This window comes from Ostrinia nubilalis, chromosome 25 (genome assembly GCF_963855985.1).
Source record: "Ostrinia nubilalis chromosome 25, ilOstNubi1.1, whole genome shotgun sequence".
Lineage (NCBI taxonomy): Eukaryota > Metazoa > Arthropoda > Insecta > Lepidoptera > Crambidae > Ostrinia > Ostrinia nubilalis.
The window spans coordinates 10,639,776-10,664,496 of NC_087112.1; the positions used below are offsets into that span (position 1 = coordinate 10,639,776).

Consider the following 24,721-nt stretch of genomic DNA (forward strand, 5'->3'; position numbering starts at 1 on the left):
CGCACGTCACTCCTTAATCTATCAGTTTCTTCGAATTGTCCAAATACATTTTTTTTTTTTCGAATTTCGTCTAAGTATTTTATTAAAACTTTCACATTTTAAAAAAATATTTACAAAAATCTGTCGAATACCGTTTCACGTCACTCGTAAGTTGCAAAAGAACTACAGAACCCGTCGGAAAATGATACAAAATGATCTTAAGAAAGAGAGAGACAGCTAATTCGATGCCTCCATATCACAATACATAAAGCTGGCCTCGATTAAGTCTAAAATGTAGCTCTCTTTCTCAAAACCAAAGTGTATTACTTACCTGACGGATAAACGCTAAGTTTTACATAAAAATCGCGAAAGTTATTGCTATACCAAGTAAGCTCTGTTGTAGGATAGAGATGCTAATCGCTTTTACAAGACAATGGCTATTTTCCCATTCGAATTTAAACCTTATTAAGATCCAAAAACAATGGAAAATTTGAATTAGCTATGTAAAGGTAAAAACATGGTAATGCCAGCCTAAATACCTCGATTGGTATATCAAAAATATATTTGGCTGGCAACATAAAAATTGAACGCAGCAGCGATGTAGGCATGAAATGATATTTTAACTTTATTTTTCAAGCGCCGACTGTTAACTTGCAATGACCTTCTATTAATCACTATAGTTGAATGTAACAACATTTATAACACTGAAATGCTAAGACTTGACACTAACAGTCATTCATTTGTGACACAAAACGGCGTTAACTCCTCTGGAGGCCACTTTTATGGGCTAAAGAGCTAAATATAAACAAGGAAAATTACAGATTGCGTTCAAATAGATATTAGAAAAAGAGATTTAAAAAATAACTAACTCATGCACTTGGTTAACGTTAGGCAGGGTACAGACGAGTTTAACGCGTAATGGAATGTATCGTGTAATGTAATGTAATAGTATGGGCAGCACTTTACATGTAATGCTCGTAGTGCCGTCCACACGTAGAATTCGTGTAACATTACACGGTGGATTACATTACACATTACACCCGTCTGAACCCGGCTTTACGTTAAAATGGAATGCTCAAGTCAGTCGCCAGCTTAAGTTTTATCTCATAACACGTGAGATGAGTATGCGCTCAGTTCTTCAAGCAGGATTTAAATTATTAAGAATACAGTATAAAAGAGCACGCTATATGCCACAAGCAAATGACTGACAGATCTGTAATATCGATTCAGATCTAGGTTAGTGTCAAAACTGATGGATAGGGGCACTACTACATCAATGTAACACGTAATTTCAACGCCGATTGGCGATATTAACTATTGAAAAATATTTGCAATCTACGCAGATCAAAAAGGGATGTTTTCTCTCGCTCACTCGTTATAGTGTGCAAGCGAGATGTAATTATACATGACGTCACTTTAATCCCATTTATGAACTACGCACGCGCAGGTAAGTCTGTCACTTTGCACATAACAAAATGTAAATAAAATATTGCATTTTCTACTACTGTTTTGTACAAAATGATGACTCGTTCCCCTAAATGTAAACACTGATCAAACAACACTTATAACGTGATAAAATCTATAACAACTGCAATAAACGATACCCGATTGAAACCAATTAACTACTTAATTAGCAACGAAATACCGCATCAGCTGATCAAGAAATCGTAGTTCGCTCGATGTATCCGAAAAGTCGCGCCTGAGTTGCCATATTTTCTTTTTGTAATTCCGAGTATTCTCTCTAATATTGCTATCCTTTTTGTACTTTACGCGTGAAAGGAACAACAATATTTCGAGCTGTCAAATAGAAAATGCCAAACTTATTTGTCATTGCCAAACGTTTTAAAGGTTAATTTCGAAATTCCTTGTAAGCTTCACAGCAATATTTAGTGACATATTCTTGTATTTCAACAAAAACTAAATGTTAGGTCTCCTGTAGTTTGTCACCATCCAAAGGCAAATTATCTATAATTTATTTCATTGGCACAGAAACCTCGACCGTATCAGCATTGTCTATGAAATTAAGCTAGCCATATTAATAGTGTTTGTTGGCTGATATTGGATTAAGGACAAAGACCTAACATCAAGTTATTAGTTATGAGTGAAGGCGTATCACATTGATTTTAGTGTGTCTACTTGCCCCTAAATTCATAGCCTGAAAAAAGCTAAATCAAGCTTTTTAGACCTTACGTTATCCCCGTTGTGATTTATCTATTTTATTTAATGTTTAATTAAATAACATTTCTGAATAACTTTCAAAAAACAAACAACAAATTCAACACACAAATCGCAAATATGTTAATTTGTTAATTTAGAAAGACCGTATTTGTGACGAAAAGATTAGATTTCATTTATCTAAAATTTGATTAAAACATTTTCACTATATCAGAAATTTTATTTGCATTCTTACAGTACTTTACAATATCAAAATCACACCCCACGTCTTAGAAGACAAACTCATTAAGTCCGATACAAAATTATTTATCTAAGTATACAATTGTACATACATTGTTACATACTTGAATCATTTCCATCAGTGGTTCCCTATAGAAAGAAAATGGACGAACGAACAACTCAACAATATTGATCAAAATATTACTTATAAATGAGACGATTATACATTGCAGCCAGGCTAGGATGCGCGCCGTGACAAAATCTTATCGATTAGACGGTAAACGTATGGGCCTATCACGTAAAATCGATAAAATGGCGCGATAAAAACTTATCGCGGCGCGCATCCTTGGCCAAGTTACTCTTAACGATGAACAGTGATTATCACGATTCACTTCACACTTCAGTCAGTTTTTATTTGAAATACTCTGTTATTTTATCATCGTTCTTACGATATATCCTGTGGTGATGCTGTCATGTGATATGCGCAACAAGAACTTAAAAAGTTTCGACTTTGATTGGGTTTATTGAAAAAATGGTAGAATAACATTTGGCCCATTAACTTGGGTGTAGAAGAGCCCTTCTTGTAATCTAAATTAATGAACTTTTTTCTGTACTAAGCAAAAATGTTATACTCCCATTTTTTCTTTACAAAGCTAGTACACAATGTGTTAGAGTAAATACTCTTTTAAATCGATAATTTAGTATCACGCAGAGTCCATACCAAAATAATATACTTAAAAATATTTTAAATATATTATCGGTTAGAAGGTATTGGCACTTCACCGTCGATAATACAATTCATTAAATTGTCAGTAGCCGTGATATTTCACAACGGTATCGCTGCGTGTAATAAAGACAACGGATAAAGATGCTGCTCGATAGTTTACAATCGATTAACTATTGTCAGAATATCGAATGAAGTATCGATAGTGCAAAATGTGGTAATACACATAATAACTAGCAGTATTGATAGCATTTAAGTATGAAAATCGTTAAGTTATCGATATTATTTCTCTTAGTGCCTCACTAGACAGAGTAACTCAATGATTTGTGCATAATTCCAAAATCACATCATATCCTTTTTCTAAACGTAACTTATTCCCTCCCACATAAGATACACCCAGAAGTGATAGAAAAATTGACATTATACCGAAGATATCCCGGACATCAGCCTATACGAGATTAGGATGGCTTTCAAACAACTGAAGGTCCTTCAGAGGATCTTTAACTCCGTCTTACTCGAGGGAATAACGGCAGAACCATCGCAGAATTGAATCTGTTATAAATATTACTTAGTTGTTGTAGAGGGGAGCTGCGGGGATACTCCGAAAACGTTATCCAAAGTTTCGAATGTTGTCATCCTTCTTGCGCAAAGCGAGATGCCAGCATGAGCGACAGTGACAGATAGACCCGAAACTACGTAGACGGCGTTTCGTAGTAGCCCTGCAGTAGGCCTAAGATGCGCGCCGTGATAACTTTTATCGACGTCAAAATGTATGGGCAAAATCGATAAAATGGCGTGATAACCGCTTATCGCGGCGCGAATCTTAGGCCTACTGGTCTACTATCAATATTATCGCAATAGTTATTTAATTTTTAGCGTTAAGAGTCGCATTTCAAACTATTGGAAGGTCGTGCGTTCAATTCCCGCCTTAGGCAGTTCGAATTTTTCTAGTTATTTATAATTTTCAAAATATCATCGCAAGTTATCAATAAAATTACCACTTTTTACACTATCAACAGTTGCGACATCCCAACCAACAATCAACCATCGCCACAGCATCCGCAACAGTCCAGTCTAGTCTAACCCACTTGCGCACGCGCCGCATCGCACCGCAACGCAACTCAGTGTCGCGGGCGGGCCGCGCAGGAGCCGCAGACGTAGTCGTCGTCTTCCCGCAGCGCGCCGCGACTGAGTCCGACGCAGTGCATGTGGAACCACTGGTCACAGCCGCCGTCGCACTGCACCCAGTCTACTTCTTTGCCTGGAATGCGGATCATTTATAAGTGGCGATATAAATATGCTGGACAACACTACAGTGTCTCAAACATGACACTGACAGGAGGGCGCAACTATCAACTACTGTTTTTTCTTACATGACGTTTCAGAACCGTTACTTTAAGGGGCACTTAATAAGACACCATCTTGTTCTAAACAAAGCAAGATTTATGTAATTGTTTTATAGCGGAAGTGACCTTTATTAGTATTGAATGAGGGTTTTCGCGATTGAAAAATCCGCCAGATGGCAATACGTAGACGCGAGGTCCAAATGCTGCATGATTGGTTATTTTTGACATGACATTGACAGATATGTCAAAATCCACCAATCACGCAGCATTTGGAACTCGCGTCTACGTATTGCCATCTGGCGGATTTTTCAATCGCGAAAACCCTCATTGAAATGAAATTGTTTAATCAGTACATAGGCCCTTTCCAGGGCACTTATACACATCCCAAATATAGCATGCCCTACCACCACTTCGGGACAACATATGGGCTGATATTAGATAGATTTCCGAACCGAAGATGAGCAGAAAGGTGATGTGGAAATAACTAAATCGGATTGTTTATTCAACTTCTCGTATCAGATTCTCTCCACTTCAGTGAAAACCGGGCCTTGCCCTCGTGGCAGCTTAAAGAGCATGGCCTTTTGTTAAGAAAATAATATACAAAAATGTTGTCATACTGCGATCTGTATAATAAGTGGTGACTGAGTTTGTTCTGGCGTTTCTTCTCAGCACTTGCCATATGCTTGTCTCGAAGCGCTGGTAGGGCCCAAAAGATAAGGAGACATGTAAAGTGCCCCATAAGGGCTACCTTTTCTTTTTTTATTATTTTCTATTGACGTTCATAAGTGCCACTTGTGGTCTAAACTGAATAAATATTTTTGATTTTTTTGATTTTTGATCATCATCGACAGCCCTTTACAGTCCACTGCTAGACTATGAGCCTCCTCCACTATAGTAGAGGGTTTTGCCATAATCCCACGCTTGGCAGGCTGGTTGGAGATCGCAGTTTAAAAGATTTATGTTTGTCAGAGAGCGCTGCTGCCCGTTCTGTTTTTTGATTTTTGATCAAGTGGACATAAATGGAATGGGACTTACCGGTAGGACGCAAGCAGTCGGCGGCGGCGCAGTCTTCATCGTCGTCGGCGGAGGACGACGAGCTGCTGCTGCGACGCCGCGGCGCCGCCGCGCCCGCGCGAGAACCGCCGCGTGGCTGGCCTGAGGGTAGATGAAACATTAGAACATAACCAGCTTCATGTCCAACTCTTTCTTAGTCTCCGCTGTACGGCTCTGGAACGGCCTTCCGGCCAAATTACGCAAACCTTCTTCCAAATTTACTTTCAAAAGGGCTCTGCGCAAACATTTCAAGGAATGACCTTTTTTTCTCCATTTTCTCGCTATCTCAGACATGAGTGATATGTACATCTATAATATTATTATGTTTATGTATTTATGTGTATGTCTATTATATTTATTTGTATTATGTTATTTATTTTATGTAATCTTATGTAAGTAGGTTTATTATCAAAAATGTAATTTTTTTGCACCGCCTTACTCTTTCTGCATGACCCGTGGTTGACTGGCAGAGAATGCCATCCGGCATTAAGTCCGCCACAGTGCATTTGTTACTTTGTGTGCTGAAGTATAAATAAATAAATAAATAAAAATAAATATTCTTCTTTTCGTGTCGAAAACAAACCTCATGGTGTTAAGAGGTTAAGAAAGGGAACAAACGAAGACACACTTGCAAGGACACCTTCAAAAAGAGGCTGACCTGAACCATTACATTGCTAGCTTGTCTCTCACGACAGACTTATGGTGTTAAGAAAGAAAACAAACAAAGATACACGAGTTTTTTCCAGACGTTTTGAGACGGAGTGCTTTTCTACCTTGTTGCAATCTAGGTGCTAACAAAGATAATACATGATTGAATGTAACGTAGTAATGTAATGTAGTCTTTGATGAATTATACCAACCGAATTGAGATCCTCCTCCTTTTGATGAAGTCGGTTAAAAAACGGGAAATCGTACTCTATGACGTTCCTTGGGGAAGCTACTTCTTTATGTGGTATGGGTTGGCTCCTGATAACAATCTCTCTTGAGGGGTGCAAATGCTAGTCATAAAGGTTGCAGAAAGATGCTTGATGCAAGCCACTACCAACCGACCAATCTGGAAATCATTGGGGCAAGCCTATGTTCAGCAGTGGACGTCCTGTGGCTGAAATGATGATGATGATGAAGCTTGACCTGATGCTGCCTAGTCACTCGTGACTTGTGACTTTATAGTTTCAGGAACACAGACGCGTTTATCATAGGTTGAAATCATGATAATAGTTGCCAGAGTATAGTAATATAGTGTGAGCACATACCGAGTCTGGCTTGACGTGGGTGCTTTCCGCGGGTGGAAGCTGCTAATCCTCGCTTGCGGCGCTCTTGGCGCGCCATATAGTGCTTGCGCATCATCAGGCCCGAGCCCGACGACATGCCCTAAGGAAAAACGTTATGTCAAATAAAAGGCATGTAAAAAAGACACTTCAATGGGTGAACATCCAATGGGGAATATTTGATATAACAAACTTTGAGGATACATTCTAAATCCAGCTTGTACTACCATCACTTTGGGAGAATAAAAATTGAAGGTGAATGGCACTGAGAGAAAAAGTTTTAGTTGTTGTTTTGTTGTGTACTTGCATCGAATAAATACTTTTTTTTTTAATTCAAAAAGTGGCAAGAAACATTTTGTCATCTTTGTCATTCAATAAATTCTGTCTATTTAAATAATTATAACTTTAGAACACTAACTTGTATTACGTAACTTAAAACGATTACTTACTTGTTTTCTGTTGAGATAATTCGTCGTCGTGGCCGAGCCTCGTTTTAACGTCGTTTTTGGTGCCGTCGTAGCTGAAACAATATTCGCATTTTAATAAACGGGATCGTAGACGTTCATAGAACGAGAATAGTATATAATATAAAGAAGAAGAAGTATCAAAGAACAAATAGTCGTAATATACAATTTCAGTTCGCACATTGCGTGCGCTTGTGCTCTTGCGAATTCCGTAATGTTGAACTCAATGAGCGGGTAGTGTGGACCTGGTGGTGGGGGCGGGGCGTGCGCGTGACGTCACGCAGTTCAGGCAATATAATAGTACTTACGATGTGGTGTCAGCTCTCCCCCTCCTGAACTGGTGTATGACGTGACATCTGGCGCGCTTTTTTCGGCCATGTTACGTCACATTTACGTAAGGAGAGCACGTGCGCAGCCCTGCCTCGCTTCAGCTGGTGGTGGGGACGCGTCTTGTCATTTACATCATGAGTGTGTGCGCGGCCCTTTCTCCTTTGATCTACAAGGAAGGCAGGGTTGCGTACAGAAGAGCCCGTGTGTAAGCCTTGTCTTGCTTGTAGTGTAGTGTGGTACTTATGGTGCGGCGCATGGGATGCTGCGGGCGAGAGCGCGTGCGCAGCTCTCAGAAGAGTCACATGACACAAGAATGCGTGCGCCGCCCTTCGTCCCTTAAGCCAGTCCAACGTTATGAGGATCTACAAGCGAGGTAGGGTTGTTGTTGGACGTCACACAGTAAGTACTCACGATGAGGTACGTGCGAGGCAGCCGGTGAGAGCGCGTGCGCAGCCCTGCCCCTCTTGAGCTGGTGGTGGGGGCGGGGCGGGCGCGTGACGTCACACAGTAAGTACTCACGATGAGGTACGTGCGAGGCAGCCGGTGAGAGCGCGTGCGCAGCCCTGCCCCTCTTGAGCTGGTGGTGGGGGCGGGGCGGGCGCGTGACGTCACACAGTAAGTACTCACGATGAGGTACGTGCGAGGCAGCCGGTGAGAGCGCGTGCGCAGCTCTCCCCCTCTTGAGCTGGTGGTGGGGGCGGGGCGGGCGCTGCGGCCTCTTGCACTAGTCTTGTTCGTTCGAGGAGAGCGCGTGACGTCACACAGTAAGTACTCACGATGAGGTACGTGCGAGGCAGCCGGTGAGAGCGCGTGCGCAGCCCTGCCCCTCTTGAGCTGGTGGTGGGGGCGGGGCGGGCGCGTGACGTCACACAGTAAGTACTCACGATGAGGTACGTGCGAGGCAGCCGGTGAGAGCGCGTGCGCAGCCCTGCCCCTCTTGAGCTGGTGGTGGGGGCGGGGCGGGCGCGTGACGTCACACAGTAAGTACTCACGATGAGGTACGTGCGAGGCAGCCGGTGAGAGCGCGTGCGCAGCTCTCCCCCTCTTGAGCTGGTGGTGGGGGCGGGGCGGGCGCTGCGGCCTCTTGCACTAGTCTTGTTCGTTCGAGGAGAGCGCGTGACGTCACACAGTAAGTACTCACGATGAGGTACGTGCGAGGCAGCCGGTGAGAGCGCGTGCGCAGCCCTGCCCCTCTTGAGCTGGTGGTGGGGGCGGGGCGGGCGCTGCGCCCTCTTGCGGCGGCCGGCGTCCACGCGCGCGCGCCGTGTCTCATACGTCACGAGAGTGAACACGCGGCGCTGTATCCTCAGGTCACTAGCCTTGTTCGTTCGAGAGCGCGTGACGTCACACAGCTCATGTAGCGTAAGTACTGCAGCGCAGGTTACGTCACATTTACATCACAAGTGTGTGCGCGGCTCTGTATGAGTCACTAAAGCGTTGTTCCCACTAATTGAGGAGGGCGCGTGACGTCACACAGCTCATGTAGCATGAGTACTCACTGTGCGGCGCGTGCGCAGCTTTGCGGACGCGTGACGTAACGGTGCTCAGGTACTAAGGTAGCACAGTTACACGATGTGGGAACATCAGTAACTTTGAACTACTCGCTACTGGTCAAAAACTGTGTTTAATGTATAAGTAATCAAGTACTCACGGTGCGGCACGTGCGAGGCGGCCGGCGAGAGCGCGTGGGCAGCCCTGCCCCTCTTGAGCTGGTGGTGGGGGCGGGGCGGGCGCTGCGCCCTCTTGCGGCGGCCGGCGTCCACGCGCGCGCGGCGTGTCTCATACGTCACGAGAGTGCGCACGCGGCGCTGTATCCTCAGGTCACTAGCCTTGTTCGTTCGAGAGCGCGTGACGTCACACAGCTCATGTAGCGTGGGTATTTACGGCGGCCGGCGTCCACGCGCGCGCGGCGTGTCTCATACGTCACGAGAGTGCGCACGCGGCGCTGTATCCTCAGGTCACTAGCCTTGTTCGTTCGAGAGCGCGTGACGTCACACAGCTCATGTAGCGTGGGTATTTACGGCGGCCGGCGTCCACGCGCGCGCGGCGTGTCTCATACGTCACGAGAGTGCGCACGCGGCGCTGTATCCTCAGGTCACTAGCCTTGTTCGTTCGAGGAGAGCGCGTGACGTCACACAGCTCATGTAGCGTAAGTACTGCAGCGCAGGTTACGTCACATTTACATCACGAATGTGTGCGCGGCGCTGTATCGCTCGAGCCGGTATCATGAGGGCACTAAAGCCTTGTTCGCACTAATCTAAGAAGGCACGTGACGTCACACAGGTCATGTAGTATAAGTACTTACGGTGCGGCGCGAGCGCAGCTTTGCGGACGCGTGACGTAGTCAGGTAGTGAGATAGCACAGTTACACGATGCAGGAACTTTAAACTACTCGCTACTGGTCAAAAACCGTTCGCATTTTGGTCAAGTAGTTTTAGTTTACAAGTAATTGATTAAGTACTCACGATGAGGTACGTGCGAGGCAGCCGGTGAGAGCGCGTGCGCAGCCCTGCCCCTCTTGAGCTGGTGGTGGGGGCGGGGCGGGCGCTGCGGCCTCTTGCGGCGGCCGGCGTCCACGCGCGCGCGGCGTGTCTCATACGTCACGAGAGTGCGCACGCGGCGCTGTATCCTCAGGTCACTAGCCTTGTTCGTTCGAGAGCGCGTGACGTCACACAGCTCATGTATCGTGGGTATTTACGGCGGCCGGCGTCCACGCGCGCGCGGCGTGTCTCATTACGTCACGAGAGTGCGTGCGGCCGTGCCTCACTTGAGCCAGTCGGACGTCACGCTACAAGCGAGGTAGGGTTGCGTAGACGAGAGCGCGTGCGTAAGCCTTGCCTTGCTTGTAGTGGGGACTTGCGGGCGCGGCTGGTGTGGTACTGGTGGCAGCGCGTGACGTCACACAGCTCATGTAGTAAAAGTACTTACGGTGCGGCGCGTGCGCAGTTTTGCGGACGCGTGACGTAGTCAGGTAGTGAGATAGCGCAGTTAAACGATGCAGGAACATTAGTAACTTTAAACTACTCGCTATTGGCCAAAAACATTTCGCACTTTGATTAAGTACTCACGATGAGGTACGTGCGAGGCGGCCGGTGAGAGCGCGTGCGCAGCCCTGCCCCTCTTGAGCTGGTGGTGGGGGCGGGGCGGGCGCTGCGGCCTCTTGCGGCGGCCGGCGTCCACGCGCGCGCGGCGTGTCTCATACGTCACGAGAGTGCGCACGCGGCGCTGTATCCTCAGGTCACTAGCCTTGTTCGTTCGAGGAGAGCGCGTGACGTCACACAGCTCATGTAGTATGAAGACTCACGTTGCGGCGCGTGGGAGGGAGCTGGTGAGAGCGCGTGCGCAGCCCGACTCCTCTGGTAGTGGGGGCGGGATGGGCGTGTGACGTCACTCGTGCGCAGTGTTGGTACTCACGCGTATGCGCGGCTCTTATTCGTTTCAGCTAGCGGTGGGGATGGGTGGGCGCGTGACGTCACGCAGGTCATGTAGTATGGGTACTCACGGTGCGGCGCGTGCGAGGCGGCTGGCGAGAGCGCGTGCACACGTCACGAGATCGCTAGTCTTGTATCGCTAGAGTCAGTTCATGACGTCACTTACGGTGCGGCACGTGTGAGGCAGCCGGTGAGAGCGCGTGCGCAGCCCTGCCCCTCTTGAGCTGGTGGTGGGGGCGGGGCGGGCGCTGCGCCCTCTTGTACTAGTCTTGTTCACGTGACGTCACGCAGGTCATATAGTATGGGTACTCACGGTGCGGCGCGTGCGAGGCGGCGGGCGAGAGCGCGTGCACACGTCACGAGATCGCTGGTCTTGTCAAGCCCTGTATCGCTAGAGTCGGTTTATGACGTCACTCACGGTGTGGCACGTGTGAGGCAGCCGGTGAGAGCGCGTGCGCAGCCCTGCCCCTCTTGAGCTGGTGGTGGGGGCGGGGCGGGCGCTGCGCCCTCTTGTACTAGTCTTGTTCACGTGACGTCACACAGGTCATGTAGTATGGTACTCACGCTGCGCCCTCTTGCGGCGGCCGGCGTCCACGCGCACGCGGCGTGTCTCATTAACGTTACGAGAGCCTTGTTCGTTTGAGAAGAGCGCGTGACGTCACAAAGCTCCCAAGCTACCCATCCTTATCGCTCGCGCGTAATTATGTTGCTGTCGCGCTCGCACACTCACTGCAGGCGCCCGTCGCACAGTCGCGGCCGGCGTCCACGCGCGCGCGGCGTGTCTCATACGTCACGAGAGTGCGCACGCGGCGCTGTATCCTCAGGTCACTAGCCTTGTTCGTTTGAGGAGAGCGTGTGACGTCACACAGCTCATGTAGTATGAGTATTTACGGTGCGGCGCGTACGAGGCAACTGGTGAGAGCGCGTGCGCAGCTCTCCCTCGCCTCAGCTGATCAACGCCACGTCACACGTCACGAGATCGCTGGTCTTGTCAAATCCTGTATCGCATGACACAAGAATGCGAACGCCTCCCTTCCTCCCTTAAGCCAGTCGGACGTTACGAGGATCTACAAGTGAGGTAGGGTTGCGTAGACGAGAGCGCGTGCGTAAGCCTTGCCTTGCTTGTAGTGGGGACTTGCGGGCGCGGCTGGTGTGGTACTGGTGGCAGCGTGTGACGTCACACATCTCATGTAGCATGGGTACTCACGATGAGGCGCGTGCGAGGCAGCCGGTGAGAGCGCGTGCGCAGCCCTGCCTCTCTTCAGCTGATCACGTCACGAGATCGTTTGTTGTCTTGTCAAGCCCAGTATCGCTAGTCAGTATATGACGTCACTCACGGTGAGGTACGTGCGAGGCAGCCGGCGAGAGCGCGTGCGCAGCCCTGCCCCTCTTGAGCTGGTGGTGGGGGCGGGGCGGGCGCGTGACGTCACGCAAGTCAGACAGTGTAGGTACTCACGATGCAGCACGTACGAGGCGGAAGGTGAGAGCACGTGAGCAAGCTTTGCTTTTGAAGGGACTTGCGGGCGCGGGTAGTGTACGTGTGAGTACTCACGATGAGGTACGTGCGAGGCAGCCGGTGAGAGCGCGTGCGCAGCCCTGCCCCTCTTGAGCTGGTGGTGGGGGCGGGGCGGGCGCTGCGCCCTCTTGCGGCGGCCGGCGTCCACGCGCGCGCGGCGTGTCTCCGCTCCGCGGGCGGCGCAAACGCAAGCCCATACCTGCGCCTGTTCTTCTAACCGGACCTGGGGAAAAACAAAAGTTTTAGCATTACCACAGAATAACAATAAGTACTACGTACAGAAGTTTTACTTCGCGAAGGTATTTAAAAAAATGTATGCTCAATGTCATTAACAATATGGTGTAATTTAGCCTGTCTCAAGAGTCAAGCACCAATTGTTTGACAAACGTCAGTGATCGGCACTGCGCCGAAACTATAGGGCTGACTTCGGTAAAATGATGTGACGTGAGGTGCCAAACTGCGGAAAATGGCGGAGGAAATACATGATTTAGCATGAATTATCATGAATAATATTAACTACTTATTTACCCCTCAGTGTCTTGAGGCAACTTAAAAAAGTACATTCTGTGTTTTTATTATTATTTAGGCAGCTAAATACTGCACAGTATTTAGTACACCATTTTCTTTATTTTCTTCCATCATACACAAGAATACGCGTGCGTGAGTCAATGTTCGCTCGTATGTGAGGCCTTGTCGAATAGTATCCTGTAGGTGGGCCATCGTGCGTGTTTTGTTTTCGATGTAAACTCGCGGAGATGAACAGGCCTGGCATTACTAACCAAAAGCAACACTGGCTTTGTGTGTTGCCAACACATAATAACCAGGTCTTGATATAGTGTTTGCCCAATCCACGGGGTCATTCCGAGTCTTAGGCCCAGAACAGACGGTGAAACGCAAATGCAACGAAACTGCAACTTTGTGATGATTCTGATGAATGAAACTGAAACTGAAAGTTTCAAACTGGTCGCGTCATGTGTGGTCTCTCAACGGACGCTATGGCAGAAACTTAGATGCAACTCAAAAGTAACTAGCAGTTGCAGTTTCGTTGCAGTTGCGTTTCACCGTCTGTTCTGGGCCTTAGTAATCAGTTGTAAATTGTACAGTGGACCACAGTTCCAGCTACCCTTCTCGGTTTTTCTCCCGCTCCAATCAAACAGTGATTCTCCGCAATAGAACGAGACATGACTGGAAATGTAGCTAGAACTGTAGCCTATAATAAAAACGCAACTGACAATCGCGTTGTTTTTGTACAACTAGCAACTGGGTAACTTGCTGGTTCTGTAATACGCATGCCGATCACCGTAATGTATTAAAGCAGTATCAATATTAGGCGATAAGGATACGTCGGAGATATAATCGCATCGAGCTAATGTTACAAATCAAAATCCGGCTAATCAACCCCCTAATGTGAACTTGAAATGTTAAATCACATGCAATCGCTTAAGAAACAAAACTTTGCTGGGAAACTAGTTCTCACCTCCAGCAAGTCTCCCTCCAACATAAGTTCTTCGAGCTTGTGGAGCAAACCGGGAGCGACGCGAGCGCCGGGCGAGCGCGGTGTTGCGCTATACGCGTGCTCTACTGATGCCGACGATCTACACACAAACAGATAATAGTTTCATAAAAAACCGTTCAGTAGTATTTACGTGAAGAAAAGTTCTCGAGTGGCGACCACGGACTGGAAGACGTAGCGTGGCCAGGCCTCTGCTAGGTGGACCGACGATCTGGTAAAGGTCGCCTGAATGCAAGCGGCGCAGGACCGTTCATTGTGGAAAACCTTGGGGAAGGCCTTTGTCCAGCAGTGGACGTCATTTGGCTGAAACGAACGAACGAACTATTTATATTAGTAAAGGTTTGTTTATTTACCTTGAATTTTGTGATACATCATGCGCTCTTCCTGTAGCTTTCTTTAGTTCTGCATTTAGTTTGTCCGATTTTTCTCTGTTGGTCTGTAAAGAAACAAATCATATTAGGGACGATATCCTCAAAGTCCTCAAAGCCATCGATCATCAAGCTAAAAAGGTTCGTGGCGATAACATTAAAAAATTTAAGGTCTTACGTCGTCAGGTATCTTTCATTACCCAAAACAGACAAATGAAGTTCTCACTCAGCCAACCTCATATCTATCAAGCAAAAACAGATCCTAACACCGTATACACAAGGCCCATAATTACTTGCGGTCGCTAAGCGTGTGCCAGAACCCAACAAACGAAGTTTTTATAGCGTTAGCTATCTTTCATCACCCAAAAACAGACCCTAAAGCCATACACACAAGGCACATAATTACCTGCGGGCGTTCAGCGTGCGCGGGCAAGGCAGCAAGCGCAGGGCTAGCGAGCAACGCACGCGCAGCGTCCTGCCACGCCATGGCGCGTTCCGTCACGCACTGTAACGCTTCTCCTTCTGCTAGTCGCACTGGCAGCTTTTGTAGCCACACCTGAGGAAGGAATAGTATGTCAGTGTTTCTCAAACTTTGAAGTGACAGCTAGGGTATCAATTTTATTGGATTTAGGTGACATTTCATCCGAAAAAATATCATCCGCAGATGAATCGGATGAGACGACATTTCCAAGTTAGAAACGGTGACGTTTCATCCGAAGATAAATATTTTGCGGACGATTCGATACCTAACAAATTTGAAAGGGAGACAACTCATCCGCGGATGAGATTTTTTCGAATGAAATGTCACCTAAGTCATCAATTAAACACGTCACTGATGCAAATTAAAAGAAGCGGTCGTAGGAGAAGCATTAAAACTACTGAAAAGGCATCTATAGAGGAAGAATCACAGCAAAAAAACCCTGAATCTGTGTATAAATGAGTAAATTAGAAAATAGTCATCTCAGTTTTGACCCGCAAACGTCTCGTTATTTTTTTATTATTACAAAACTAACCACTCGTTATTAATATTGCAAAAAGTGTTACCACCATTGCAAGCACACAATTTTGCCAAAAATATCACATATGAATTATGAAGATAACAGTTCATAACGTAGCTTATTCTGTCAAACGCTTTGTTTAACTGACTTTATCGTATGTTATGAACTGTAACATGATTACGATTTCTTTACACAATTCCACCTCTGTTTAATATTGTAACACCGCGACTCTGTCGCGACGACAAGCTAATATGTGAAATTGACAAGAACAGGTGTCTAGTCGAGCGACCGTAGCCGAGCTGTCGCTGTCGCGTGTCGCCCAGTGTGCGCCAACACTAAGTATAATAAGAAATATCAGATCTTCTGATTGTTCCAGATCAATCCACACATATTGTCAAACAATTACTGCTGAAAATGTCGTAGTTGTACTCACCAACAGCGCCAGTATTCGGTCGAGTCGCGGGCGCTTAGTTCGTGTACAATCGGGACACAGGAACTTGGGCTCGGGCCGCGGGAAGGGCAGCTCGACTCGGTCAGGGGACTCCGCCCTCTCTTCTTTATTGGATGCTATGCAGGCCGCTGTAGGAAGATGATATTGATTTATCAGACACGCACGCGACGTAACACCTTCATTTTAATAGATGTTGGCGACAGATCTGGTAACACCGGTGCTAAGACAAAAGCCTAGCAACTGTCACCAGATCTGTTACTGACAATAGATTTATAAAGATAGATTCCAGCCAGTCTCAGTTCTCTTTTACAGCTTCTTTTACCCCTTACTAATAAAAATTACACGCTCGTTAAGCAGTGTTTTATAGTGACGTTTAATATGAAAATAACATTTTGAAAGTGTTCTACAAGTGTGTATACTTTTATTAGTAAGGGTGTAAGTGTGCTGTTGTAAGTTATTGAGCAAGCGTCATCGTCACTTTTTTATATAGTGAAACAAATATCAGAAAAAATACGTAAAATCAAAATTAAAAAAAAGAGTTACATTCACGTAACAAAAATGTTAATAATATGAACGCAGCTGGAGGTAACATTTTGTGGCTAGTGTTCTTTTTTCTCTTCTTTCGGATAAAAAATAATTTAAAAACTTGATAATGTACCAGCAAGATTCAAATTACGAGGGGTAGTTGAGGGAAGGAAAGGGGAGGAAGAAAGGGATATCTAAAGATGTTAAATATCATCACTGACCGTGGAACCAGTCCTTGCACAGCTCGCACTGGCTCATGACGCCGTACTGGCGTTTCTGGCACACGCAGTACGTCACGCCGAGCGTCGGCGCCGCGCGCACTTCTTTGCGCATGTTCTTGGCTCTGTGGGCAGAGGGGTGTTTGGTTACTGTGACGTTGGTAAATGGTGTCGGTCTTTGAATTGAGAGCTGTCAAAAAAATCTGCGCTGCATTGTCTTTGTTGCCATAACAACGCAACACGCTTCTCCGCCTCGTCTCTTTGGGCCGTGAGCGTAAGAACTACACTGAACTGTCATTTATTTGACACTGGCCTGAGGGCCACCGTCAATAGCGGATCGCTAGATCCGACTTTTGCCACGGTGGAAACCATGTAGTTGAACGAAGATGGTGGCGCCCTTCTGTCAATGTCGTCGGTGGGACATTTCAGTGTAGTTAATCTTTACGAGCACGTTCTGTAATTTCAACGGATTTGTTGAAATGACAGAACGTGGTCGTAACGCCGCCGTATCACATGGTCGTGTGGCATGTGGTTTTTCGTATTTCAATGTAGAATCACGGAGCATCACCGCTCAGTCGTCGCAGCGTCAACGAAACGCACAGTCAACGCTCGTGTGTGTCACGCCGTAGGCCGCGTCACAATGCTTTCTATAGAAATGTGTTGTTTCTTTCAGATATTGACGTAGTCGGCGTGTAGCATCAATAGGTCGTACGCTTCGTATAGCGTTTAGGACACCCCAGAAACTACAGGCATTTAATCGGCCGATAGTTGGGTCAACTTCCAATTTGTGCGCGCATTTGGTCGGACTGTTAATCAGTCCACAAAAAGTCTTTAGTCTGCGGGGAGTCGTCCACAAAAAGTCTTTAGTGGGCGGGGTACATAGCTCGAAGATCTGATGGCCGCTGGGGCAGGAAAGTTCTTGAGTGGCGACCACGAGCTGGAAGACGTAGCGTGGGCAGGCCTCCCACTAGGTGGACCGACGATCTGGTGAAGGTCGCGGGAAGTGCCTGGATGCAAGCGGCGCAGGACCGGTCTTTGTGGAAATCCTTGAGGGAGGCCTTTGTCCAGCAGTGGACGTCTTTCGGCTGAAACGAACGAACATCCTCACGATATCATATTCAAGTTGACTTAGGCAGAATCAGCGAACGTCGTCGTCTCTGGCTGAGTACTACCAAGGTCAGAGCAACACCTTGCTATGATCAGCGCTACTTGACTGAAAAAACGTTGCGTTGGCGCCCGTGCTCCGTAGCACAGTAACTCCCGTGTAGCCAAGATCTACAACTTGACAATTAATAAAAACAAAAGCACTGACAATTAGCAAAAACAAACTGTGGAATGGACTGTCGTCTGCGGTGTTTCCGGACGGATACGACCTGCAAGCTTTCAAGAGGAGAGCGTATCTTTATCTTAAAGGCCGGCAACGCACCTGTAACGCCCCTGGGTCTGCGGGTGTCTATGGGCGACGGTAATCACTTACCATCAGGTGATCCGTCTGCTCGTTTGCCTCCTATCACATAAAAAAAAAAAAAAAAAAAAAAAACTGAAGGCCAAGTTAGTTCCACAAACTCACCGCAGCAGCTTGACGGCCGTCAGCTCCCTGCTCTCGGCCTGCTTGAAGGCGCCCACGATCTCGCTGGGCGTGGAGTCCTCGCTGAAGTGTCGCAGGAACAGCCCGGCCTCGAGCGAGGAGGCGGCTCCAACAGACGCGACACTCACCGCAGCAGCTTGATGGCCGTCAGCTCCCTGCTCTCGGCCTGCTTGAAGGCGCCCACGATCTCGCTGGGCGTGGAGTCCTCGCTGAAGTGGCGCAGGAACAGCCCGGCCTCGAGCGAGGAGGCGGCTCCGACAACAGACGCGACACTCACCGCAGCAGCTTGATGGCCGTCAGCTCCCTGCTCTCGGCCTGCTTGAAGGCGCCCACGATCTCGCTGGGCGTGGAGTCCTCGCTGAAGTGGCGCAGGAACAGCCCGGCCTCGAGCGAGGAGGCGGCTCCGACAACAGACGCGACACTCACCGCAGCAGCTTGATGGCCGTCAGCTCCCTGCTCTCGGCCTGCTTGAAGGCGCCCACGATCTCGCTGGGCGTGGAGTCCTCGCTGAAGTGGCGCAGGAACAGCCCGGCCTCGAGCGAGGAGGCGGCTCCAACAGACGCGACACTCACCGCAGCAGCTTGATGGCCGTCAGCTCCCTGCTCTCGGCCTGCTTGAAGGCGCCCACGATCTCGCTGGGCGTGGAGTCCTCGCTGAAGTGTCGCAGGAACAGCCCGGCCTCGAGCGAGGAGGCGGCTCCAACAGACGCGACACTCACCGCAGCAGCTTGATGGCCGTCAGCTCCCTGCTCTCGGCCTGCTTGAAGGCGCCCACGATCTCGCTGGGCGTGGAGTCCTCGCTGAAGTGGCGCAGGAACAGCCCTCGAGCGAGGAGGCGGCTCCGACAACAGACGCGACACTCACCGCAGCAGCTTGATGGCAGTCAGCTCCCTGCTCTCGGCCTGCTTGAAGGCGCCCACGATCTCGCTGGGCGTGGAGTCCTCGCTGAAGTGGCGCAGGAACAGCCCGGCCTCGAGCGAGGAGGCGGCTCCAACAGACGCGACACTCACCGCAGCAGCTTGATGGCCGTCAGCTCCCTGCTCTCGGCCTGCTTGAAGGCGCCCACGATCTCGCTGGGCGTGGAGTCCTCGCTGAAGTGGCGCAGGAACAGCCCTCGAGCGAGGAGGCGGCTCCGACAACAGACGCGACACTCACCGCAGCAGCTTGATGGCCGTCAGCTCCCTGCTCTCGGCCTGCTTGAAGGCGCCCACGATCTCGCTGGGCGTGGAGTCCTCGCTGAAGTGGCGCAGGAACAGCCCGGCCTCGAGCGAGGAGGCGGCTCCGACAACAGACGCGACACTCACCGCAGCAGCTTGATGGCCGTCAGCTCCCTGCTCTCGGCCTGCTTGAAGGCGCCCACGATCTCGCTGGGCGTGGAGTCCTCGCTGAAGTGGCGCAGGAACAGCCCGGCCTCGAGCGAGGAGGCGGCTCCGACAACAGACGCGACACTCACCGCAGCAGCTTGATGGCCGTCAGCTCCCTGCTCTCGGCCTGCTTGAAGGCGCCCACGATCTCGCTGGGCGTGGAGTCCTCGCTGAAGTGGCGCAGGAACAGCCCGGCCTCGAGCGAGGAGGCGGCTCCGACAACAGACGCGACACTCACCGCAGCAGCTTGATGGCCGTCAGCTCCCTGCTCTCGGCCTGCTTGAAGGCGCCCACGATCTCGCTGGGCGTGGAGTCCTCGCTGAAGTGGCGCAGGAACAGCCCTCGAGCGAGGAGGCGGCTCCGACAACAGACGCGACACTCACCGCAGCAGCTTGATGGCCGTCAGCTCCCTGCTCTCGGCCTGCTTGAAGGCGCCCACGATCTCGCTGGGCGTGGAGTCCTCGCTGAAGTGTCGCAGGAACAGCCCGGCCTCGAGCGAGGAGGCGGCTCCGACAACAGACGCGACACTCACCGCAGCAGCTTGATGGCCGTCAGCTCCCTGCTCTCGGCCTGCTTGAAGGCGCCCACGATCTCGCTGGGCGTGGAGTCCTCGCTGAAGTGGCGCAGGAACAGCCCTCGAGCGAGGAGGCGGCTCCAACAGACGCGACACTCACCGCAGCAGCTTGATGGCCGTCAGCTCCCTGCTCTCGGCCTGCTTGAAGGCGCCCACGATCTCGCTGGGCGTGGAGTCCTCGCTGAAGTGGCGCAGGAACAGCCCTCGAGCGAGGAGGCGGCTCCGACAACAGACGCGACACTCACCGCAGCAGCTTGATGGCAGTCAGCTCCCTGCTCTCGGCCTGCTTGAAGGCGCCCACGATCTCGCTGGGCGTGGAGTCCTCGCTGAAGTGGCGCAGGAACAGCCCGGCCTCGAGCGAGGAGGCGGCTCCGACAACAGACGCGACACTCACCGCAGCAGCTTGATGGCCGTCAGCTCCCTGCTCTCGGCCTGCTTGAAGGCGCCCACGATCTCGCTGGGCGTGGAGTCCTCGCTGAAGTGGCGCAGGAACAGCCCGGCCTCGAGCGAGGAGGCGGCTCCAACAGACGCGACACTCACCGCAGCAGCTTGATGGCCGTCAGCTCCCTGCTCTCGGCCTGCTTGAAGGCGCCCACGATCTCGCTGGGCGTGGAGTCCTCGCTGAAGTGGCGCAGGAACAGCCCTCGAGCGAGGAGGCGGCTCCGACAACAGACGCGACACTCACCGCAGCAGCTTGATGGCCGTCAGCTCCCTGCTCTCGGCCTGCTTGAAGGCGCCCACGATCTCGCTGGGCGTGGAGTCCTCGCTGAAGTGGCGCAGGAACAGCCCTCGAGCGAGGAGGCGGCTCCGACAACAGACGCGACACTCACCGCAGCAGCTTGATGGCAGTCAGCTCCCTGCTCTCGGCCTGCTTGAAGGCGCCCACGATCTCGCTGGGCGTGGAGTCCTCGCTGAAGTGGCGCAGGAACAGCCCTCGAGCGAGGAGGCGGCTCCGACAACAGACGCGACACTCACCGCAGCAGCTTGATGGCCGTCAGCTCCCTGCTCTCGGCCTGCTTGAAGGCGCCCACGATCTCGCTGGGCGTGGAGTCCTCGCTGAAGTGGCGCAGGAACAGCCCGGCCTCGAGCGAGGAGGCGGCTCCAACAGACGCGACACTCACCGCAGCAGCTTGATGGCCGTCAGCTCCCTGCTCTCGGCCTGCTTGAAGGCGCCCACGATCTCGCTGGGCGTGGAGTCCTCGCTGAAGTGTCGCAGGAACAGCCCGGCCTCGAGCGAGGAGGCGGCTCCGACAACAGACGCGACACTCACCGCAGCAGCTTGATGGCCGTCAGCTCCCTGCTCTCGGCCTGCTTGAAGGCGCCCACGATCTCGCTGGGCGTGGAGTCCTCGCTGAAGTGGCGCAGGAACAGCCCGGCCTCGAGCGAGGAGGCGGCTCCGACAACAGACGCGACACTCACCGCAGCAGCTTGATGGCCGTCAGCTCCCTGCTCTCGGCCTGCTTGAAGGCGCCCACGATCTCGCTGGGCGTGGAGTCCTCGCTGAAGTGGCGCAGGAACAGCCCGGCCTCGAGCGAGGAGGCGGCTCCGACAACAGACGCGACACTCACCGCAGCAGCTTGATGGCCGTCAGCTCCCTGCTCTCGGCCTGCTTGAAGGCGCCCACGATCTCGCTGGGCGTGGAGTCCTCGCTGAAGTGTCGCAGGAACAGCCCGGCCTCGAGCGAGGAGGCGGCTCCGACAACAGACGCGACACTCACCGCAGCAGCTTGATGGCCGTCAGCTCCCTGCTCTCGGCCTGCTTGAAGGCGCCCACGATCTCGCTGGGCGTGGAGTCCTCGCTGAAGTGGCGCAGGAACAGCCCGGCCTCGAGCGAGGAGGCGGCTCCGACAACAGACGCGACACTCACCGCAGCAGCTTGATGGCCGTCAGCTCCCTGCTCTCGGCCTGCTTGAAGGCGCCCACGATCTCGCTGGGCGTGGAGTCCTCGCTGAAGTGTCGCAGGAACAGCCCTCGAGCGAGGAGGCGGCTCCAACAGACGCGACACTCACCGCAGCAGCTTGATGGCCGTCAGCTCCCTGCTCTCGGCCTGCTTGAAGGCGCCCACGATCTCGCTGGGCGTGGAGTCCTCGCTGAAGTGGCGCAGGAACAGCCCGGCCTCGAGCGAGGAGGCGGCTCCGACAACAGACGCGACACTCACCGCAGCAGCTTGATGGCCGTCAGCTCCCTGCTCTCGGCCTGCTTGAAGGCGCCCACGATCTCGCTGGGCGTGGAGTCCTCGCTGAAGTGGCGCAGGAACAGCCCTCGAGCGAGGAGGCGGCTCCAACAGACGCGACACTCACCGCAGCAGCTTGATGGCCGTCAGCTCCCTGCTCTCGGCCTGCTTGAAGGCGCCCACGATCTCGCTGGGCGTGGAGTCCTCGCTGAAGTGTCGCAGGAACAGCCCGGCCTCGAGCGAGGAGGCGGCTCCGACAACAGACGCGACACTCACCGCAGCAGCTTGATGGCCGTCAGCTCCCTGCTCTCGGCCTGCTTGAAGGCGCCCACGATCTCGCTGGGCGTGGAGTCCTCGCTGAAGTGTCGCAGGAACAGCCCGGCCTCGAGCGAGGAGGCGGCTCCGACAACAGACGCGACACTCACCGCAGCAGCTTGATGGCCGTCAGCTCCCTGCTCTCGGCCTGCTTGAAGGCGCCCACGATCTCGCTGGGCGTGGAGTCCTCGCTGAAGTGTCGCAGGAACAGCCCGGCCTCGAGCGAGGAGGGCGGAGGCTCGGCGGCTGGCGGGCGGGACCGGCGTCGGGCTCCGCTGACGGATTCTGTGCGCGGTGATAGCGCTTCGAGGAGAGAGTACGGCCAGTTCTAAGGGGTTGAAGTACATTATTATCTATATTTCTATACTAATATTATCAATGCGAAAGTAACTCTGTCTGTCTGTCTGTCAGTCTGTCTGTCGGTCTGTCTGTCTCACTTTCACGCCTAAACCACTGAACCGATTTTGATGTAATTTGGCATAGAGATAGTTTGAGTCCCAGGAATGGACAAAGGATAGTTTTTATCCCGGTTTTTAAAACAGGGACGCGCGCGATAAAGTTTTATGTGACAGACAAAATTCCACGCGGGCGAAGCCGCGAGCGGAATATTTGTCTTCTATAATATAAAAATGAACCCCAAAATGTGTTAGTAAGCGCATATTTAACAACGCCTGGACAATTTTTACCAATTCTTTTTTTTTATGTTCGTTGAAGTCCAAGAATGGTTTTTTTTACGGCGAAAAAAGTTTTAATAATTTCCAGGAAAACCCTAAAAAAATACTCGAAACTTCACCCCTAAAAGCGCCTTCACATTTAAGCGAAAAATTTCATACTATGTGACAGCGGGTCTATGCCTTCACATTATAAAAACGCCACTGCCGCGCTGCAGTCACGCTACTAACGCTTTAACGTGAAAGCGCTAAAAGGGAGTAAAACAGGGTCCACGCGTACGAAGTCGCAGGTAGCTTGGGGTCATTGGACGAAATTCTATAGCCTTGATCACACGTACCGAGTAAACAGGCGAGACAGTACAATGTTTACTCGGTCAAGACAGTGATGTAAGCGAGTGCTGTTCACACGTGTTTTGAAATTATCATAGTCAGTTCAGTTATATCACAGAATAATAATAAGTACTACGTACAGAAGTTTTACTTCGCGAAGGTATTTAAAAAAATGTATGCTCAATGTCATTAACAATATGGTGTAATTTAGCCTGTCTCAAGAGTCAAGCACCATTTTGTTAACAAACGTCAGTGATCGGCACTGCGCTGAAGCTATAGGGCTGACTTCGGTAAAATGATGTGACGTGAGGTGCCAAACTGCGGAAAATGGCGGAGGAAATACATGATTTAGCATGAATTATCATGAATAATATTAACTACTTATTTACCTCTCAGTGTCTTGAGGCAACTTAAAAAAGTACATTCTGTGTTTTTATTATTATTTAGGCAGTTAAATACTGCACAGTATTTAGTACACCATTTTCTTTATTTTCTTCCATCATACACAAGAATACGCGTGCGTGAGTCAATGTTCGCTCGTATGTGAGGCCTTGTCGAATAGTACTCTTGTAGGGGGCAATCGTGCGTGTTTTGTTTTCGATGTAAACTCGCGGAGATGAACAGGCCTGGTTATATTGAGACTTTTCTTTTTCTCTAATCTGTGGACGTGACGTCAATCATTTGGCCGAGTAGCGAGTGGTAAGACAGTGCACGTTCAGACCTGCCGAGCGAGCGAGCCAGACAGTGCGGGGCAGCGGGAGCGTGGATACTTGGCCTAGTAAGTTGAACGGGAGTCGAGCTACTGTGATCGACGAGACGACGACTACGTGTGATCAAGGCTTATGGGCTCGGCGACCGGACTTTATACGTTACCTTCTTGAGAAACATCTCAGCCGCGCCTCGCTTCCACTCCCGCGCAGACTGCAGCGCGGAAGCCAGCTGGTCCTTCTCGAACAAAGCGAGTGGTATCTGCTGCCCGCGACGAACTAGCGCCTCCACGCTGTGCATGTATGGGTACAGGTCTTTGGACTGCATCTCTTCCACCTGGAATTATGACGTTACGCTGGTGGTAATGTTTGGAGGGCCTGAGTATCTTAAATAGATTTTTTGGACATAACAAGAACTGATGT

General features: G+C 50.5%; 1 protein-coding gene across 1 annotated transcript in view; it reads right to left on the reverse strand.

The window, feature by feature from the left end:
- Window positions 1-2,353: 2,353 nt before the first annotated feature.
- The window catches only part of LOC135084121 (uncharacterized), a 57,172-nt gene continuing 34,804 nt past the window's right edge, over window positions 2,354-24,721 (reverse strand). Inside the window, exons 24-67 of the mRNA XM_063978866.1 lie at window positions 24,465-24,635; window positions 22,552-22,943; window positions 22,403-22,483; window positions 22,261-22,341; window positions 22,112-22,192; window positions 21,970-22,050; window positions 21,821-21,901; window positions 21,672-21,752; window positions 21,523-21,603; window positions 21,374-21,454; window positions 21,079-21,219; window positions 20,934-21,014; window positions 20,789-20,869; window positions 20,644-20,724; window positions 20,498-20,578; window positions 20,349-20,429; window positions 20,204-20,284; window positions 20,062-20,142; window positions 19,913-19,993; window positions 19,768-19,848; window positions 19,619-19,699; window positions 19,470-19,550; window positions 19,321-19,401; window positions 19,176-19,256; window positions 19,030-19,110; window positions 18,885-18,965; window positions 18,593-18,733; window positions 18,295-18,438; window positions 16,582-16,703; window positions 15,818-15,963; window positions 14,793-14,942; window positions 14,372-14,454; window positions 13,983-14,100; window positions 12,542-12,728; window positions 11,408-11,504; window positions 10,637-10,799; window positions 10,024-10,201; window positions 9,554-9,714; window positions 9,210-9,387; window positions 8,700-8,927; window positions 7,214-7,284; window positions 6,750-6,867; window positions 5,479-5,598; window positions 2,354-4,358 (exon numbers count right to left, since the gene is read on the reverse strand). Of these exons, the coding sequence (XP_063834936.1) occupies window positions 4,219-4,358; window positions 5,479-5,598; window positions 6,750-6,867; window positions 7,214-7,284; window positions 8,700-8,927; window positions 9,210-9,387; window positions 9,554-9,714; window positions 10,024-10,201; window positions 10,637-10,799; window positions 11,408-11,504; window positions 12,542-12,728; window positions 13,983-14,100; window positions 14,372-14,454; window positions 14,793-14,942; window positions 15,818-15,963; window positions 16,582-16,703; window positions 18,295-18,438; window positions 18,593-18,733; window positions 18,885-18,965; window positions 19,030-19,110; window positions 19,176-19,256; window positions 19,321-19,401; window positions 19,470-19,550; window positions 19,619-19,699; window positions 19,768-19,848; window positions 19,913-19,993; window positions 20,062-20,142; window positions 20,204-20,284; window positions 20,349-20,429; window positions 20,498-20,578; window positions 20,644-20,724; window positions 20,789-20,869; window positions 20,934-21,014; window positions 21,079-21,219; window positions 21,374-21,454; window positions 21,523-21,603; window positions 21,672-21,752; window positions 21,821-21,901; window positions 21,970-22,050; window positions 22,112-22,192; window positions 22,261-22,341; window positions 22,403-22,483; window positions 22,552-22,943; window positions 24,465-24,635 (5,112 nt within the window). The 3' untranslated portion in view covers window positions 2,354-4,218. The remainder of the gene's footprint in view (window positions 4,359-5,478; window positions 5,599-6,749; window positions 6,868-7,213; window positions 7,285-8,699; window positions 8,928-9,209; window positions 9,388-9,553; window positions 9,715-10,023; window positions 10,202-10,636; window positions 10,800-11,407; window positions 11,505-12,541; window positions 12,729-13,982; window positions 14,101-14,371; window positions 14,455-14,792; window positions 14,943-15,817; window positions 15,964-16,581; window positions 16,704-18,294; window positions 18,439-18,592; window positions 18,734-18,884; window positions 18,966-19,029; window positions 19,111-19,175; window positions 19,257-19,320; window positions 19,402-19,469; window positions 19,551-19,618; window positions 19,700-19,767; window positions 19,849-19,912; window positions 19,994-20,061; window positions 20,143-20,203; window positions 20,285-20,348; window positions 20,430-20,497; window positions 20,579-20,643; window positions 20,725-20,788; window positions 20,870-20,933; window positions 21,015-21,078; window positions 21,220-21,373; window positions 21,455-21,522; window positions 21,604-21,671; window positions 21,753-21,820; window positions 21,902-21,969; window positions 22,051-22,111; window positions 22,193-22,260; window positions 22,342-22,402; window positions 22,484-22,551; window positions 22,944-24,464; window positions 24,636-24,721) is intronic.